Below are 20,494 nucleotides of genomic sequence, written 5' to 3' on the forward strand. Positions count from 1 at the left end.
CATAGGAAATTACTGATTTTGATCCTTGTGATTACTGATTTTGTGTTCTGGAGGTTGGCAGCTCTGGTAAAAGTGATGATATTATTTACAATGGTTACTGTTATTTTTTAGAGCGCTTTTCCAGTCACAGGTAACCAATTATGTTTGACAGTGTAATGTAACCTGGTCATTGGATTCAATTACATTACCTTGGTGCATAATTTTACTAGCTGGGGAGCATCCCAATCAGTGGCCATTTTACAATTTGGCTCTTGCTCAACAACTTCATAGATAAAGTAATAAGGACATAAATGCCATTCCAGAGCTCAAACCTGTGAACTTTATATCTTATGTCAAGTACTCAAGCCATGTGACTTTGACAACTGTGCAATAGATTAACATTCACAATATTATTCTACATTTGACATCCATAGAATTTGATAGAGTAAAAGGAGTAAATTAGCTGTAGACACCATTTATTTTGAATTATTCCCAACTATAATAACTAGCTGTACATGTATCATGTTATTGATTTATGCTTTCAGGAAAGAAAATTGCATTATCATATTTGCTGTACATGACAACCCCTGCTGTGTATATTCATATGAATATCCATAGGGAATAATACACAGTGAGGGCATAAGTAAGAATTACCCCCAGAAGGTACTGGGTGTGGGTAATTTTACTAATGCCCGAACAAAATGGTGTGTATTATTTGTTTTATAAGATGATGTTTTATTTTTTTTATAAAATGATGTTTTATAACTTAATTCTACTAATGACTGGTCATTAGCATTTACTAATGACCGGTCATTAGTAAAATTATGTGTTAGACAAAATAAATGCCTGGTCACGTGTCGCTCTCAACCAATCATTTGATTAGGATCCGTTTCATCATTTTATAAATCTTAATAATTGGGCGTGATCATTTATGTCCTTATTTCTAACTTCTAACAGTGAAAGTGTAAGGAGGAAAGCAGTGTTAGTACTCCACAGCTTTGTGCTGAAGTGTCCACATCTGATATGTCACATGAAAGAACATTTGCAACAGGCTTTGTGTGATAGATCACCTGGAGTCATGACTGCTGCTTTACATGTCTATCAAGCACTCATCAAGGTAACCTATACAGTGCCTCCCAGATAAACGAAACTGAGAATTATCGATGTTTTATCATAACTTAGTCACATTTATAATTAATAAATGACACATATTTGGAAAGCTTAGATCCTCCTCTTTCATTTGATGCAAATCATATGAAACATATTTCATGCATGAGTGATTAAAATGAATTTGAAGAGAGGAAACCAAAAAGTCATTTGGCGGACGGTATCTGAATTTCAAAGAGAAAATCACATTTCTCTAGAGTTGAGTCTGCCCTTTCATATGACACCTCAATCGGTTTGTTTAAAGTAGTGCTTGCATTTCCATAATTTCATCAAACGAATTTGTTTTCACCGGCTGCCTGCCATAGCAACAAGCAGAATTGACAAAAGACTTAACTTCGTTTTGTTGACAATCAGCCATGCATAAAGTCTTTCGTCTACGGCTGATTGTCAACGTTTGTTGTTACGGCAGGCAGCCAGTGAAAACGAATTCGTTTAATGAAAAGTAGTAATAGAAGTTGTTGTAGTAGTAGTAGTAGTAGTAGTAGAAGTAGCAGTAGTAGCGGTCATACTTATTGTCGCAGTTGTAGTAAGAGCAAGAGTAGTAGTTTTAATAGTAGTAGCAGTAGGTCGTATAAGTAGCAATCGAAATCTTTCCAGTTTTTAATCATGTGAATTATTATTTGAATCTTTATTGTAGTTGACATTGTAAAGAGTATTTCGTTAAACAAAAAAAATGCATGAATTATTGCGGGGAGACGGACTACATGTAGTTAGAATTTTACTTATCATCTAACATCAGAAGTGATTTTTTTTAAAAGAGGAATCATAAAATGGCTGACTTTTGTCATAAACATGTGTATACAAGTTGAACATATACCAGTAAACAAAATTATTTTGAAAAAAAATTATTTATGGATTTACATTTTAATGTTGACATTTGTATTACTTATACCAAACCGTATAATTTATTGAACACATTTTTTGTTTTCTGGATGTGTCAGTGACTATTCAGTAATTGTCAGGGCATATAAAATTGTATTTCTTATCATTAAATGCATTGGCTTTGGTTAACAGGAAAACACAGAGCATCACAGGTCTTTGGTACGTCCCCTAACCAGTATTCTTAAGCAGATTGTGCAGAGAAAATTGTCCCTGGAATATGAGTTTCGAGGCACACCTGCTCCTTGGTTGCAGATTCAAATCCTGAGGATGCTTGCAAAACTCGGGCTCAATGATCCGAAGTAAGCTTCTTTTAATCTGTTATTCCGATGGACTCAACTACTATAATCCAATCCAGTCTAGGCCTATAAATCAGAGGCACTGATGAGCTGCTGAGTATGCCATTCATGATTCACCTGGGAAAGACTGGGGTATTGGCTAGTTGTAAGCAATGTAGAATACACTGTAGCAAATATGTCTTTCATTGGGTTTTGAAAATTGAAAACGGGTCACATGAGCAAAAATTCTTGGGAAGACTGTTCCATAATAAACTTATGTCACTCATACACAAATATTTGATCATTAGCTGCCAAGTTGCCAGGCTGTAAACAAACATGTATAGGAGAAAATACAGTGGACTTGCTTCCACTGTATGTACTCTGTGGCAATCTTGAGTTTGACTGTATGTTGTAAGCTTCCTCTAAGAGATTTTTCCAAGACATACACTCTCGATAATCCAAATTTAGCTCATGGTAAGACGTGTGTATATATGTAGACTTACCAAAAGTAACCTTCAAAGAGATACTTCTCATACTTTAGGGTTTGACTAGCCACGGTAAGCTCCCTATGTTTAATATTTCAAAGTAAACTTCAATGTTACTATCAAGATTTAGGATTTTAATGATCCAGTAGAAGTTTTGGCTATCTAAGTACTCTGTTCACTTATCAGCAAGCTCAGTCATTTTATTTCTAATAATTAATTCTGATACTTAAAATTTTAATAATCCAGAGTAAACTTGTCTGAGAGATACCTTCTAGATTTAGACTTGAAATAATCCGAAATAATACTCTTAAAAACAGATTATTCATAATTTGTACACCAAGGACTTTTCATTCTGAAAGGTATATATTTCTTTAAAGCCACTGACAGAGAAAAGGTGGTAGTTATAAAATGAAAATTGTAATGGAATTTATTAACTGCTGTAAATAAAGCATTTTCTTGCTCACTATATTGCAGAACAAGTCTAATGATGTATGATGTCCTTGAGGAGGTCTTGGATTCATCCAACACTCTGTCACTGATATCTTGTGGTAAGACTGAGCATCTATTTGTTTACAGCATGTAAGAGATATGTTTATAATTGTGTAGATCGATCACTATTATTTGTAGTACTGTATGTAATATGCTGGCTAAACAGGATGTGAAACTATTTTGTAAAGTTTATTGTAGATACATACACACACACTCACACACACACACACACACGCACACAATACAGAAGTCTTATTTTACAATGATAGCTGTAGAGGTATGTGTTAATGATTTGTGAGCAAATATTGCTTTTCTTTCACAATCTTGTTTTTTGTCATCTCTGTATCAGTTGGTGTGTCCCATGTATGAGAGTTTGGGATGATGTATTCGTCTTCAAGTGATTTTGGAAGTTGATATTTGTATATGTACTTTATAATGTAGATTCCTAGTTCTTTTCCAGTTGATTCTGCCTTGAGGCTCTGCTCAACATATAAAATGTGTAACTTCTTACTTGGCTGTTTGTATGAGAAAAGGGTATGGCCTCCAATTTTTTTCAGCAGCATATTTTCAAGGTACGTAGTCCTCCTATAAATTGTGCAGCGAGGTCCCCTGTACACGTTGATACCGAACAACCTTTTACACCACTCCATGTCTCAAGAACCTGCTGTGCCCATTGGTGCCCATGTAACACCTATTTATGTCATCCAAATAAGTAGGAACCTGTCAATAATGAAAGAGTAATTTCGTGATTGGTTTCAATTATTGCAGGTGTCCAGTATGAGTGCATCATGACCATTGCAAACATCCATCCCAAACTTAGTCTGTTGAAGAAGACTTCTATCTGTATCACTAGGTTCCTGAAGTCACAAAGCAATAATCTCAGGTACCTAGGTAGGTAGCCATTTCTTTATATTATTCTTTATGACAAAATTCCTGGGGGGACAAAAGCAACAATCTCAGATACCTCCATGTATGTCGGTAGTGATTTTTGTTATATTATGCAGCCCTACAGTTCCTCTTGTTATTGCTCATCTTGAGAGGAACACTATTCCTTGATGCATCCTTTTAACATCTTTGTAGGAAGTTTCAAAAGATTTGTTAATCTCCCCATAATTTGGAATGCCATACCAAGTGATATATCCAATTGCAATAGTCAAGGACTATTTAAGAGTTCACCAGATATTTATAAATGTAACTCAATAGTTCAGAGCTCCAATATATTTTAATATGTACCTACTTTTCGGCATTCCCCCTCCCCCTACCTCACACATTTTCTATATCACATATAATTGAATATCAATTAATGGCATACATGTATATAACGCCCACAACAAGAGTATTTTGTTTGTAAAGAGGAGTTACTTGACAAGGCTCCTTTGACTTTTCAATTCAATTATGAATGCATTGTCACAGTTGTTTGGATAATTGTATGTCAGTACAATTATTTGTGTAAGAATATAATGTCAACATGTTCCCTGTATTGCACTGTATATTTTTTTTTTCAAACCTGAAAATGGAAATAATCAAACAACAAACAACATTATTTATGTTGAGAAAGAAAACATTTTTTTTTTGTCCAAACCATTAGGTAGAATATCAAAATTGGGCACGTTGAAAGCCCCTACAGCACCAAAATGTATGATGCTCTTCAATACATGACAGGAATATCAGATTCATGAAAGCAAAACTATTTTCATGTACAAATTAAATTTAGATAATATCAGTATTAATAGTGACAATAATGATAATGGTGTGTGATGGTAGTGGTTGCATTTTATCCCGAGGTTTTGGGCTTCCATTACTTCCTCTTTTTCCCTTTCTTTACATGTTTTTGTAGGTGTCAATGCTTTAGGAGTCATCCATAAAGTGCATCCTGAATTCAGTAGAGAACACCAGATGACAGTTGTAGAATGCTTGGAGGATGAGGATCCTACTATTAAACAAGCAGTAGGTTTTTCTATCATTATCTACCAACCAATGTGGAATGTATGTATTCCAAACTAGGTTGTAAATAATAACGACAGTGATCACCACTCATTTAAATAATAGTAAATATGTAGAATGAGTGCATAAGGAACAAAGATGAAATTGTTGATATGTGATCTGTTGTCTCAAAACCACCAATAAAGATGTGGTCACACCGGCAAGATTCCAAGGCATCTTTTGACAAAACCATCATAAGTGCAATTTTGCTGAGATCCAAACGAAATAGTTTTAATTGCTCTAATGGATGTGGGAGAACTTGTACTTACGATGGATTTGTGACATGATGCCTAGGAATCCTTGCATAGAATTGTTCTGATTATCTGTCTTTCTTTTGATGTCCTTTCCATTGCATTGTACAAAGCTTTAATAATAATGGCTATCAAGACAGTGTCCTCGGGTACAGATAGTGTGCATCATAATTAGTATTCCCAAAATGTACATTTTCATTCACAAATCTTTGAGCAAGTTATGCTGTGACGACTGCTGTGCATATGAGCATTATGATTTGCTGAAGTTGGCAAATAAATGTCATCACGTAAAAGTACAAAACTTTGGTACAGGGCTTGTATTGTTGTACTCTGATTCAGACCCATATATATAAACTCTCAGACTTGAATTTACTGGCTGCCTGTATGTCATAGAGAACGTAGCCTTCAGTATTGTAAATGTTAATTTATGTTTACCTGACTTTATCACATCTCAAAGAAACTGATCTTTCCTTTCAGCTGCTGCAAAGTTGTGGTACAAGCTACTTACCAACCTAAAGACTGCTGTGAACCAATTTTGTAGCTCATCTATTTGTTATATTTGGATTTTAGTGTTTAATTTGGTTCAACTGGTCTTTTAAAGTTGATTATATATTGTGAAAGTAGGCTGTACTCTTGCGGAGCAAACTTTGAAGTGCTTTGTAACATCGAGGATAATTGTACTTTATTGTAATATGCTATTGGATTGGATGGGGTGATGGTTAGACTGAAGTGGGGAGAATACATGTACCTTCTACTCCTTGTTTGACTCTTCCTTTTAGATCACTGTCTAGATTACTAGTTAGTGGTATTCTCTCTTATTCTATTACAGACAATGAATCTGCTATATGAGATGTGTAGTGCAGACAACATTAGTGTGATACTGGACAAGGTATTAGATCATCTCATTTCCAGCAGTATGGAGACATTTGATCACAGTGAACACATCAACAAGATGGTGTCTTTAGCTCACCAATATCCTTTTCATTACTATTATTGTTGTTTTATGTATTTGTTTTGGAGGGGGATGAAGAAAAAGAAAATCAACGATTTTTAAGTTGTTTTTCATTAGAGACGTGCATGCTGTTTATCAATAGACGTTAGATTTAATTTCCTTAACATTGTCATACATTCCATCCGAGTATAAGGTGGTATGTAATCATCATAGTAAAGATTCTGAATCTATGTGGTACCAACATTCCTGCAAACACCATCAATAATCTCATTACTTCCATACAAATGCAGGGTGAGTATTTCTTTGTTCAATTACTATTTCCTTGTGTCATGTGTAACGTATAATTGAGGGGGATTTGAATTGTTCATTATCACAAAATAATTTTAATGATGTTTTGAGTTTGCCAGGAAATCGGTTAAAATCAATATTAAATTTTAATTCATTTGTAACATCATACATAAGTTCAAAGGGCTTTTCTTTTTATGATGAATTGGCTGCCTCTCAATAGACTTTAAACCTTTAGGAGACATAAAGCAAACACACCTGTAACAAGTTTCATACATTTAGTGTGCCACCCATTGCAGGCACTGAAAATGTACCATTAGAATATGTAGCTCTACCGTTGAATTAGTTAATTTTTTATTATAGGGAACTTAATTTCATATCTTCTTCATCTCTATGAAGAACCCAAAGAAGCAGGATTGATTTCATACCTTGTTGAAGAGATGCTCACTGTAGCCAACCAGACTCATCTTTCAGAGGATCTGATAAAACTCATAGTTTGGGTAGGTTTAAACATACCATTCCTTTATTTCATTTCCTTTGACTTATGTTATTCACTTCTACATGGCAGCATACTGTAGCAATAATAATAAAATTATGCTTAAATATTTAAATGTTTACATCAGGCAGTTTTGTAAACTCCACTTCCATCTCATTTTACTTTCTTAACACCTGTATACTGATGGCTCATTTGTTATGGTGTTTGTGGGATCACTACAAAGCCTGCTTATCTCCCACCACAGTGCTACCTGACTAGTTATTATTCTTGTCCCACAAAAGGGTTTCAGAGGTATTATCAGCCAGGCCTATATAAGGCCTGAACTTTAAATTCTGGTTCACAGATGTCAGATACACTGTATCATATGAATTATATGTTATGTCTAGATTATACCATTGCATAATATAAATATACCGGTATGTATTTCAGTTATAATTTTGAAGTCTCTAATAATAACATCCATTTTGTACTAGATTTTAGGAGAATTCAGTCACTCAGAGATGTCAACCGTCCCTGGCTCTGAAGCATTGGCTGGATTAGTTGCCCTGCTTTCCAAGACAATGTCACCTACTACCAGATGCTGTGTAGTAGCAGCTATTACCAAAGCAGTTTTGAAGAGTGGACTAGTATCCGAGAATGTCACAAAGACTGCTGTAACTCTACATGCACAAAACAATATTCATGTTAAACAGGTATATCAAACTTAGATACTGGTGTATGATTATTAGTTTTAATCCAAACGTATTAATTTTATAAATCTATTAATTAGTTTTTTAAGGATTGATGGACAAATAAAATCAAAAATATATATGAATTTTCAAATATTTTAGGGCTTGTACATGTTTTGTTATGTCCTTGAATTACACAATCAGATGTAGGCTTTAAATTAGTTTGGTTAGCAAAACAAAGTGGCATGAGAAGATGCATTCCAGAATGCACAATACATAATTGTTGAAAATTATAGTTTTATAGCATTGTGAAAGAACCCTATTTCTATGACACAGGACGAGGAACTATCTCAGTCTACTACTTTGATTAGAATTTAAATGTCAACTTACGAATTTCCATTCACTGTTTGGCCCTTTTGCATTCCGTATGCGTCTTTTCCGGCCATTACATATTGCTAAGCTCCCTTTGATACCCATGGACTGCAAAGCACACTATTATGAAAGTGGCTGCAATATCCTGACCAAAATCATAGAAACTTAAGACCAATTTAGTCATTTGCAATATGACATTTGCAATGGCATTTAGTATTATATTTCATGATGATTTTGACAGTTATGAATGTCAGTTTATTTCATATATATATACACACAAAACCATTTAATCTTTCGTTGCATTTAACTCAGGGTTCCTATGAACTTGAAGTGCTTTGCTCTGACCCAGAACTCATATCAGCATTGCCAAACATAACAAGGGATCAGGTAAAGTATTTTAATTACTTGGTTATTATATAAAAACTGTTCCAGGAACGTTATGTAGAAAAGAAAAAAGAAATTCATTATATTTTGATGTACAACAATGTGGACATTTCTCTCCAAATATGTTTCATTTAAATGACCAATTTGCCAATTTTAGAATTACATAGCTTTAATGATCCCCTATTCTAAACAGTCATATCTTTCTTCTTTTTTGTCAAATTAAAACAAATTTTATCCATTTGTTTATCTTGTTTGTGTGCTTTCACACTACCTGCTTCATTACAAGTATTCTTGAATGTTAGTTGCCAAATGAATGCAAAGGCAGTGAATTGGTTTGAAACATAATACTGCCCATTTGACTTTTGATACAAAGGAGTCTACAAGTATTTTTTTCAAAAGTTTGATGTGTTTGCAAAAATGACCCTTCTGATGCAGTTTTTTGTTTTATATATATATATATATATAGTTTGACTGGACTTTATCTTTCCTGGATGGCTATGTCTCTGAAGCCCTGGGGAATGGAGCTGCTCCTTATAAACCCAAACAACAAAGATCAGCAGAAAAACATAATAGTCCTGAAGGTATTTATGTCATGCTCTCTATATTACTTTTAATAGTGACAACCAATGGCAGTGTGTCCAAACATATCCCAAATGTCATGGTATAATTAAGAACTTCTTTTTTCTGTGACTCAAATTATAGATTCATTACAGAAGCTTTCAGTTCTAGAAACGTTTTTACCTTTGGCAAAAGTAATCTACATGTATCTGTTTTGTTTGTGGAAGTGAAATTGGATTCATTCCCTGAATGTACAGAATAGTGTTTATATAGTATTGACCATTTTCATCATAGATTCATCTTCTACTTAATTGAACAAAGAGGTATAGATCCTTGAAGTGGTAACATCTCATATGAAACGTATGAACAAAGTATTGAAATACAAGATGTATCTGATGGATGGAAAAATCTAAATTACTGTAATTGCTTAAAAATAAATTCCATACAGCTGTATCATGAATTCAGTTCATGTATAATTGTTTATGGATTTTTGTAATTAATACAATTTCTACCCTAAAGCCAAACATTGTTTTGTCAGTTATTCATTTAGCAAAATGAATATAAAGAGTAAAGAAGGGATTGCAAAAATACAGGAACTGTGACAGATTTGTTGTACTGAGCGAGCTGGGAAGATTCACCGGTAATTAGCTCAATATACTTGTTAATTGCTTGCAGCGAGAAGCCATTGCGGTCCTTTATCATTATTTGCTGACATCTTTTAGCTTAATTTAAGTTAACAGATTATTTCAATTCATTTTCAATTTATTACAACAAATCATTACAAATCAATTTTAAACATTCACATTAATTTAGGAATATATATGAGAAACAGAGGGGTCCACTAGAAAGCAATGCTTGTACAATTGTGGACCCCTCAAATGATACTTATGAAAAATGAGTAATTAAATTCACAAGTTTGTAACTACAAAAGGAAGTACAAAAAAGGGGGATGCCAACAGAGACGAGAACGGGACAAGAAAGTGCTTTACATGACAAAGATAGGAGAACACGGTCAAAACACAAGAAGTAGACAATGCCGAAAAAGAAGTGAGATATCTGGGGTACAGAAAATAATACAAAAGGATGAGCTGCATGTGGGATTGAGAAGAAGATGAGGAAAACAAAATGCGTATTAGACAGGAAATAGGCATGAGAGGGCACAATATAATATGTTATATAATGTGGGACTAAAAAAAAACCTTTCTTTTGGGGTCTCTGGCTTTTGACTAATGAAATTCTCTGTTGGACTTTTTTTTTTCAAACTAAATCACAAATCAACCAATTTAAAAAAAAATCTGATGTAATTTTAACATCCTTTTCACTGAATATGTTTATTTCTTGTAGTAATGAGGCCATTTCTGTCTGGTCTAAACTTCAGCCCATATGCCTTAAACTCTGCTTCTGTGATGACACCAACTGAATCTTCTAGCTCTGTTACCCTTAACAACCAAGAGGCTGCCAGTGTTTCATGGTCTCCATCTCAATCACTTAGCTCTGATGCTACTGGAAGCAGTATCGATGTAGAGTTAGCAACAAGGTACTGCTATTTAGAAAAAAATATGTATACATGTCCATATGTAGTATTGGTAGTATTGGTATGAATATTCCAAGACATTTCTTGATATTCTGTATTCAGCAGATCTCTTTCAGCATGTGAAAGGATCTACTCACCGGGCTGGGCATACACTAGATCTTTTGATTTCCAGGAAGGAGGACGACAACTTTGTTCTCAATACTGATATAATTTCTGGATTACCATCTGATCATTTAGCTGTTTCCTGTACCCTCAACTTTGATCGTCCTGCACCAACTAAGAAGCGAATTGCATGCAGGAAGTTTCGGAGCATTGACCTGGATCAACTCCGGAATGACATCCAGAACTCATCTCTTGCAGCAACAAATGACACAAATGCATCTGATATGGCGGACAGATACAACTTGGTGCTCAAAGATTTACTTGACAAACATGCACCTGAAAACCTGACACTAATCTCACTCAGGCCGAACGCTCCTTGGTATAACGAGACGGTCCGCGAAGCTAAGCGGATGAGACGGCGTGCTGAGCGCAAATCTGCCAAATCTGGCCTTGAGATTGACAAACAGATTTACGACGTGCAATGTAAATCTTACAATGATATCCTGTGTGCTTCGAAATCGCAATATCTAACGAATGAGATAGCACAGAGTGACACTAAGGGTCTGTTCCAGATTGTACAGAAGTTATCCTGTCCAAAATCACAGCAGGTCCTACCAAACCGAGACTCCAATGAGGATTTGGCAGACGAATTTGGAGAGTTCTTTCATGATAAGATTGGCGATCTTGTCAATAGTCTTGAAGTATCCTGTAATACGATGGACTTCGAGAGTCAGCCTACCTCTAAAGCAATATCTCAGTTTGAACAGGTGTCTGAAAGTACTGTTCGAAAGGTAATACGGGAGAGTCCTTCAAAATCATGTCAACTAGACCCCGTGCCTACCTGGTTGATGAAAGAGTGTTTAGATGAGCTCCTGCCATTCATAACTGAACTTATAAATCTATCCTTGTCGTCCGGAATAGTACCCGCAGCATACAAGAAATCTCACGTGATTCCACTTCTGAAGAAGAAGCAATTGGATCCAGATGAATTCAGGCATTACAGGCCAATCTCCAACTTGATGTTCATTTCAAAGGTCCTTGAGAGGATTGTCACAGCTCAACTTCGTGCATACCTAGAGACGAACGACCTGTTCCCGTGTATGCAGTCTGCGTACAGACAGTTCCATTCAACAGAGACTGCCCTCATCAAAGTCTACAATGATCTGCTACTGGCTGTCGATAGAGGGCTAGAAGCTGTTCTGGTTTTGCTTGATTTCTCGGCTGCTTTTGAAACCATAGATCATGCCAAATTGATGTGTCGTCTGCGTCATGATTATGGATTTGATGGAAAGGTACTGCAGTGGCTTGCTTCTTACCTGGAGGACCGTCATCAAGTTATTGTTGTCAACAGAGTTCCTTCTAAAGCATTCCCACTCCCCTGGGGTGTCCCCCAAGGATCCGTTCTAGGACCTCTGCTCTTTTCACTGTACACGGGTCCGCTCAGTGAGGTCATCCATGCTCATGATGGCGTTATGCATATGATGTATGCCGACGATACGCAACTGTACATAGTGCTCAAGCAAAGTGATGCTTCCAGTTGCATTTCCAAGCTCAGCAGATGCGTCAGTGACATGAAAAGCTGGTCCTGCGGCAATAATCTTGTGTTCAACGGCACAAAAACAGAAGCTATGCATATAACTTCCATGTTTCGCAATTCCAGTGTGCTACCTGATCTTAACATGGATGGCACAACAATCACTCTTTCCCAATCTGCCAAGGATCTGGGAGTCACAGTGGACAACGTGCTAAATGTGAACCAGCATATACGCAACGTGTGTCGTATCGCAGCTTTCGGGATCCACAAAGTTGGAAAACTGCGAAAATTTCTGGATCAAAGTTCTACTCATCGTCTTGTTAATGCCCTTGTAACTTCCCACCTTGATTACTGTAATGGACTATTAATCAATCTCCCTAGCTCTCATTTAGCCCCTCTTCAACATATTCAGAACACAGCAGCACGCCTCATCACACGTACAAGAAAACATGAACACATCACACCGATCATTCGTTCTCTACACTGGCTCCCCCTCCAACAACGTATCAAATTCAAGATTCTCATGCTGACATACAAGGCCTTTCACAAACTTGCTCCCTCATATCTTTCGGCACTCATCACTCCTAAAACTCGTACTTCATCTATGCGTCTCAGATCATCATCCACAGCACATCTTCATCTTGCCCCAGGCCCTCGCACCCACACCCGCTATGGAAATCGTGCCTTTTCTGTCTGTGCCCCCCAACTTTGGAACAATCTTCCCCATGAAATACGCGAGTCCCCAACCTTAGAGACATTCAAAAGTAAACTTAAGACTTATCTGTTTAATATGTAATGTAATGTAATCATATTTTGTTTGTTTAACTATTAACTATTATTATTGTATGATTGTTATTAGGAATTTGTTAATTATAATTATGTATCATGTATTATATTCTTGTAATTTGTAGGTTAACATTACTTTAATTTAATTTTTTTGTTAAGCGCTTAGAAACTTTGTATTAAGCGCTATATAAATGTAATTTATTATTATTATAATAGATTGACCAGATTAATCTAACTATGTTACCATACATTCAGAAATTGTGCAATTTTCCTGTTATTAGTGTTTCTTCTTTTTTTAATGACACCTAGGCCAATATTAACTCCCTGTTTGTTGACTACCTGTTTGTTGACTCCCTGTTTGTTGACTCCCTGTTTGTTGACTTTCTGTTTGTTGACTCCCTGTTTGTTGACTTCCTGTTTGTTAACTTCCTGTTTGTTGACTTCCTGTTTGTTGACTCCATGTTTGTTGACTTCCTGTTTATTGACTCCCTGTTTGTTGACTCCCTGTTTGTTGACTCCCTGTTTGTTGACTTTCTGTTTGTTGACTCCCTGTTTGTTGACTTCCTGTTTGTTGACTCCCTGTTTGTTGACTCCCTGTTTGTTGACTCTCTGTTTGTTGACTCCATGTTTGTTGACTTCCTGTTTGTTGACTCCCTGTTTGTTGACTCTCTGTTTGTTGACTTTCTGTTTGTTGACTCCCTGTTTGTTGACTTCCTGTTTGTTGACTCCCTGTTTGTTGACTCCCTGTTTGTTGACTCCCTGTTTGTTGACTCCATGTTTGTTGACTTCCTGTTTGTTGACTCCCTGTTTGTTGAATCCCTGTTTGTTGACTTTCTGTTTGTTGACTCCCTGTTTGTTGACTCCCTGTTTGTTGAATCCCTGTTTGTTAAATCCCTGTTCATTGACTTCCTGTTTGCCTACTAGCCCGGCAGCCCAGAGCACTTTGATCAAACGAACAAGGTACCAATATCTGAGTATTGGAACATTTGGGGAAAAACCAAGGATATCCAAATGTGGATGTCTGCCGGGGTCCCTCTGCTGCATGTGCCCACTGGGGCCAGTTAAGAGGGGCCCAAAAATGCTTCTGATCAAACGAACAAGGTACCACTTGAAACCAGTGTTAACCAAATGCATGAATGCCACAGAGCACTGAATGGCCCATGCCAGACAAAATTTCTGCTGCTAAGGGCCCGACAGACGCCCCCAAAGGGGGCCCCTAAAAATGCATTTGATCAAATGAACGAGGTACCACTTGAAACCAGTGTTAACTAAATGCATGAATGCCACAGAGCACTGAATGACCCATGCCAGACAACATTTCTGCTGCTAAGGGCCCGCCAGACGCCCCCAAAGGGGGCCCCCTAAAAAATGCATTTGATCAAACGAACGAGGTACCACTTGAAACCAGTGTTAACTAAATGCATGAATGCCACAGAGCACTGAATGGCCCATGCCAGACAAAATTTCTGCTGCTAAGGGCCCACCAGACACCCCCAAAGGGGGCCCCCTAAAAAATGCATTTGATCAAACGAACGAGGTACCACTTGAAACCAGTGTTAACTAAATGCATGAATGCCACAGAGCACTGAATGGCCCATGCCAGGCAAATTTTCTGCTGCTAAGGGCCCGCCAGACGCCCCTCAATGTGGCCCAAAGCCCATATATGTAGCATTAACCCAGATTAAATATGCAAGGTACCACTCAAAATCAGTTTTGAATGGTCAGGTTTATCTTACAGACTACGGAAATCATCATGTTCAATAAATTTCCTCCTGCAAATGGGCCCACAGACACACTGAAAAAGTGGGCCCCAAATGGGCCATGATCAAATGAAGGAGAAACCATTTGAATCTAATTGTAACTTAATAGTTGAATGCCACAATGCACTGGATGGCCCATACCAGACACATTTTCTGCTTCTTAGGGCCTGCCAGACGCCCCCAAAATGTGGCCAAATGCCTATTATTGTATCATTGACCAAAGTTTATTATAAAGACCTACTTTAGGTACGACTCAAAATCGATTAGGAATGGTCAGGTTAATTGCACAAACTAAGGAAATTACCATGACAAATTTTCTGCTGCAAAGGGGTCGTCAGACACACCAAGAAAGGAGGGCCCCACACGGCCCATGGACAAATATCAGTGATACTATTTGTACATAAAAACAATATGAAATAAAAAGGCACATTCCACAGAGTAAATAACTGCCGCTGTAAGACAAATGTTATTCCGAATAGGGCCCAACAGATAGAAAAATGGGTGGCTCAATGTGGATACTGGGCCTAAGGAATTGAACATTAACGTAGATTAAATTTGCCTTGAAACATGACATTTCAAGCAGATTCCATTATTGCAATCCTAAGTTTGATTACAGAATTAAAACATGGTGTATTCTACTAAATAAATATGGTGACTATCAGAATTCTACTCAAGACATGTGACCTCATTTTACTACAACTAACAACTAACAGTAACATAGCATATGCCTATACATTGTATATGTTTCTCAGCAACACCACAAGTTACAGAGGATCTATTGTAATCCCTTATAATCTCTCTGTATCTCTATATCATTCCTTCCCTTCTTCTCCCTCTTATCTCCACTCAAATAGAAATTCGAATTATCAAGTATAGTCTTGTGTTATGTTTAATATGTTATATAAATTGTGTTTTAAATATGTAGATATTGAATACTTATTACATTCATTGTCAACCTCAAATAAGGGCCCTTATTCTATTTGGCTGCTGCATACTTCATAATACATGTACTTAGCTGTTTATAGTATTCAACTATTTAATGTGATGCATCTCATCCTTTAAACAAATTTCCTGTAATATTTGATGCTTCCATTGAAATGAAATGAATGAATGACCGTTTATGCCCTACACGGGACCAGCAATTGTTCGAGTTTCTTTAGCTATTAGCTGCTCTAAGCAAAATTACTTGTATGGAACAACATTTCATGCCATAGGCCTAAGAAAAAGAAACACTGTCATTTATATCAGGTTGCATTTTACAATGAATGAAGAATACTTTCTTCCAATCAATTTCAAAGTTCAACCATAAAACAGTATTGTAACTAATGACAGCATTTCTTCTCTGTAATTGAGGCATTTGCCCTTAGACTCTTGTAGATGCTAATAATTTGGTGGAATGACATAAACACAATTCGACAAATCGAGCCTGTAACCCTCAATTATCAAGAGCCTGCTTGATTAGTATTTGGTTTATAGCAAGACTGGAAGAATCATTTAATTATGTTGAACGTTGAATAGGAAAGTGAGTAAATGCCATAATTTAGCAAACATTGCAAACATTATTTTCATGTATGTCTACCTTAAAAAAAGTTTCCGGATGGTGCACTAGTGAATCTCAGTTGGAATGTCATATTTCTCCATTTTGAGTCAAATATCGGAAATGTGTTACATCGCTTCATATTTCATGAGAGTTATACAACGCTTGTCCAGAGTGTGAGTATAACCATTTAGATTAGTAACTCCATGGTATAACCAACTAGGCCTACATTCTAACTGAACTAGCTGAAACAAAAATCAATGGGATATACTGTTAATATGTTGGTCAGCCCATTGGATTGGACGTACATGTAGCAGGGTTGGCCGGGATGATACATCCCCCAGCAGTTGACCAACGAAGCACAGGCGCACAGAGTTCCAAGCTGGGAATTAATAGGACTCTACTAGCTCAACACGACTAAAGAACTAGACTAGGCGTAAATATTCAAATTTGACTGAATGCCAAAAATACAACAAACAACAACAACAACATTAGATGGCAAACCAGATATAGAGGCTAATGTGATCCAAGTGTGCTTTAATTTTTTTTCTTCCATACTGGAAAGTTTGCTTGGAGCAGGAAATATAGTTAAAGAAACAAAAACAATAGCTGGTCCAGTGTAGGGCATTATATTCATTCATTTAACCAATTTCAGTGGAAGCATAAGAAATTACAGGAGAATCATAAAAAGATAAGATACATCATATCAAATAGTCAAATATTATAAACAGGTAAGTAAATGTATGCTACAGTAGCAGGCAGCACCCAAAAGAGCATAAGGGCCCTTATTTGAGGTTGACAATGAATGTAAAAAGAATTCAATATCTACATATTTTAAACACATTTCATATCGCATAACAAAGGACTACATGTATACTTGTTAAGTCCAAGTTCTGTTTGAGTGCAGATAAGAGGGAAAAGAAGGGAAGGACTGACATATAGAGATACAAAGATATAATAATGTGACCTGAGGAGGGAGTGCAATAGATCCTCTGTAACGTGTGGTATCATATGCTATATGTTACTGTTAGCTGTCAATTGGAGTAAAATCGGGTAACATATGTCTTAGGTAGAATATTTATTAAGTAGTATACACCACATTTTAATTCTGTAATCAAATTTAGGATTGCAATAATGTAATCTGCTTGAAATGTCATGTTACAAGGCAAATTTAATCTACATTAATGTTCAATTCCTTAGGCCCAGGTTCCACATTGAGCCACCCTGTTTTCTATCTGGTGGGCCCTATGTAGATTAAAATTGTTCTTGTATCGGCAGTTATTTATTCTGTGGAATATGCTCTTTTAATTCATATTGGTTTTGTGTAGTTTCTCTTATGTTTGTTCATGGGCCATTGGGGCTCCTCTTTTTTAGGGTGTCATTCGACACTTTTGCAGCAGAAAATAAGTATGTCATGGTAATTTCCTTAGTCTGTAAGAATGAACCCGACCATTCCTAATCAGTTTGAGTAGTACCTAAAGTAGGCCTTTATATTAAACGTTGGTCAATGATACAATAATGGGCCTTTGGCCACATTTTGGGGGCGTCTGGCAGGCCCTAAGAAGCAGAAAATGTGTCTTGCATGGGCCATTCAGTGCATTGTGGCATTCAACTATTAAGTTATAATTAGATTCAAATGGTTTCTCCTTCATATGATCATGGCCCATTTGGGGCCCACTTTTTCAGTGTGTCTGTGGGCCCATTTGCAGGAGGAAATTTATCTGGCATGATGATTTCCGTAGTCTGTAAGATAAACCCGACCATTCAAAACTGATTTTGAGTGGTACCTTGCATATTTAATCTGGGTCAATGCTTATTATATGGGCTTTGGGCCACATTTATGGGCGTCTGACGGGCCCTTAGCAGAAATTTTGTCTGGCATGGGCCATTCAGTGCTCTGTGGCATTCATGCATTTAGTTTACACTGGTTTCAAGTGGTACCTCGTTCGTTTGATCAAATGCATTTTTAGGGGGGTCCTTTGGGAGCGTCTGGCGGGCCCTTAGCAGCAGAAATTTTGTCTGGCATTGGCCATTCAGTGCTCTGTGGCATTCATGCATTTAGTTAACACTGGTTTCAAGTGGTACCTCGTTTGTTTGATCAAATGCGTTTTTAGGGGGCCCCCTTTGGGGGCGTCTGTCGGGCCCTTAGCAGCAGAAATTTTGTCTGGCATGGGCCATTCCGTGCTCTGTGGCATTCATGCATTTAGTTAACACTGGTTTCAAGTGGTACCTCGTTCGTTTGATCAGAAGCATTTTTGGGCCCCTCTCAACTGGCCCCAGGGGCCACATGCAGCAGAGGGATCCCGGCAGACATCTACATTTGGATATCCTAGGTTTTTCCCCAAATGTTCCAATACTCAGATATTGGTACCTCGTTCGTTTGATCAAAGTGCTCTGGGCTGCCGGGCTATACTCCCTGTTTGTTGACTTCCTGTTTGTAGATTCCCTGTTTGTTGACTCCCTGTTTGTTAACTTCCTGTTTGTTATGTTTTGTGTGGATGCACTAATATAGAGTAATTTTTCAGTTAAATCATGAAAAATGTGAATTTTGATAAACTATTTAGATAAAAAATCAATAATTATGAGTATACAATATTCCAAAAATAGTAGCAATTCTACAAAGTTCATAACAGATTTTGTGCAATATGATACAAATCATATAGCTTGGGCGAAGGCATGGGGAAATCAAGTTTTGGGGATAAAAAGAGAAATAAATGGAATTAAACTATATAAAGCAATTGACAAATAGTGAGGACACGACGTCTCAAATTGATAACCAAATTTGCAATTTGTGTACCGGTAGTGATTTCCATTGGTCTATAGTTTTACATACTTTTTCAAAACTTCATAACTTTCTTATTAGTTACCTGATTTTGCTCAAACTTTTTTGATTGGTTTGTCTGATTTTTCTGCTTCTATTGAAAGTAATTTATTTTTGGAGTGGACTTGCCCTTTAACTCCTTGTTTTTTCAATCCCCGTTTGTTGACTTCCTGTTCATTCCCTGTTTCTTTGTTTTTTCTTTGTTTTTTCTTTGTCTTTGCTATTTCTTGAACAGACCTTCATTGAAGACTGAGGGAATCCAGAAACTTTGGAGTCAAACTGGATACAGTAGAAAGAAAGAAGGCAATAGGAAGAGACTCTCTCCAAATAAAAACAACACAGTACAAGCAACACAGGAAGATGGCAGAAAAGATAAACAACCTGCAATGCATGTAAGAATTTATTTTTTGCCATGGTTTGAGAATATTGTCTTCTGTTTATTTTGTATGATATCATTCCGATACATCTTTATTCCACTTGATTTTGATCAACACAGAGAGGTTTATCTCATATTGATTTCTACAATGTACAGTACATGTATATTGTGCTATATGGGTAATTCCATAAATTAGGGGCCCACCTTGTGATGTGTCCCACTAACATAAGGAACTCACATGTATTTGTGACTCTGAGTAAACACTTGAATAGTGGAGTGAGATTGGTCAGAGATTCTAGGTATGAGGATGCAATATTGTGCTTGGAAATCACTTTACAATCTCACTCCACTATTTAAAGGGACTTTGTAACATTGTTCAGATGAGAGATAGTGGTGCTAAGGTAGTGACTTCAATGCTACTTCAATGGGACTTTGTAACATTGTTCAGATGAGAGATAGTGGTGCTAAGGTAGTGACTTCAATGCTAGATGAACAATTAAAGATAATCTGAAAATTTGAGCCAAAACGGACCATTATTCATGATACAAATTGGGAAAAACTGATCCGATCGATTCCTTAATTCTCCCAACTATATTATTACAATTTAATTACATTTTACGTGAATGGAAATCTCACAAAGCAATAAAATTCCATTCCAGACATTTAAGTGTTGACAGATTTTGTATAGCCTGTTTTTATATCTTTTTTTTCATGGAAAAACGGTTGGGAAAATTAAAAAATGGTTGGGAAAATTTAGATTCAGAAGTGCCGCACATTGACGCCCGTTCGAAAACCTGTTGAACTTTGTTAAAAATCTT

The 20,494-nt window shown here is 36.7% G+C and overlaps 1 protein-coding gene across 6 annotated transcripts in view; it reads left to right on the top strand.

Annotated features, from left to right (window-relative positions):
- LOC591150 (AP-4 complex subunit epsilon-1) overlaps positions 1-20,494 on the top strand; it is a 52,406-nt gene that overhangs the window by 24,243 nt on the left and 7,669 nt on the right. For 4 of the 6 annotated variants that reach the window (XM_011663451.2, XM_011663450.2, XM_030972252.1 and 1 more), the window contains 13 exons: positions 937-1,096; positions 2,161-2,327; positions 3,263-3,336; positions 4,046-4,168; positions 5,115-5,224; positions 6,341-6,483; positions 6,639-6,754; positions 7,112-7,248; positions 7,718-7,936; positions 8,597-8,671; positions 9,135-9,249; positions 10,571-10,763; positions 19,536-19,692. In XM_011663451.2, coding sequence (XP_011661753.1) covers positions 937-1,096; positions 2,161-2,327; positions 3,263-3,336; positions 4,046-4,168; positions 5,115-5,224; positions 6,341-6,483; positions 6,639-6,754; positions 7,112-7,248; positions 7,718-7,936; positions 8,597-8,671; positions 9,135-9,249; positions 10,571-10,763; positions 19,536-19,692 — 1,789 coding nt within the window. The remainder of the gene's footprint in view (positions 1-936; positions 1,097-2,160; positions 2,328-3,262; positions 3,337-4,045; positions 4,169-5,114; positions 5,225-6,340; positions 6,484-6,638; positions 6,755-7,111; positions 7,249-7,717; positions 7,937-8,596; positions 8,672-9,134; positions 9,250-10,570; positions 10,764-19,535; positions 19,693-20,494) is intronic. The other 2 variants (XM_790728.4, XM_030972250.1) reach the window with 2 other exon arrangements.

This window comes from Strongylocentrotus purpuratus, unplaced genomic scaffold, assembly GCF_000002235.5.
Source record: "Strongylocentrotus purpuratus isolate Spur 01 unplaced genomic scaffold, Spur_5.0 spur5_scaffold_6, whole genome shotgun sequence".
Taxonomy (NCBI): Eukaryota; Metazoa; Echinodermata; class Echinoidea; order Camarodonta; family Strongylocentrotidae; genus Strongylocentrotus; species Strongylocentrotus purpuratus.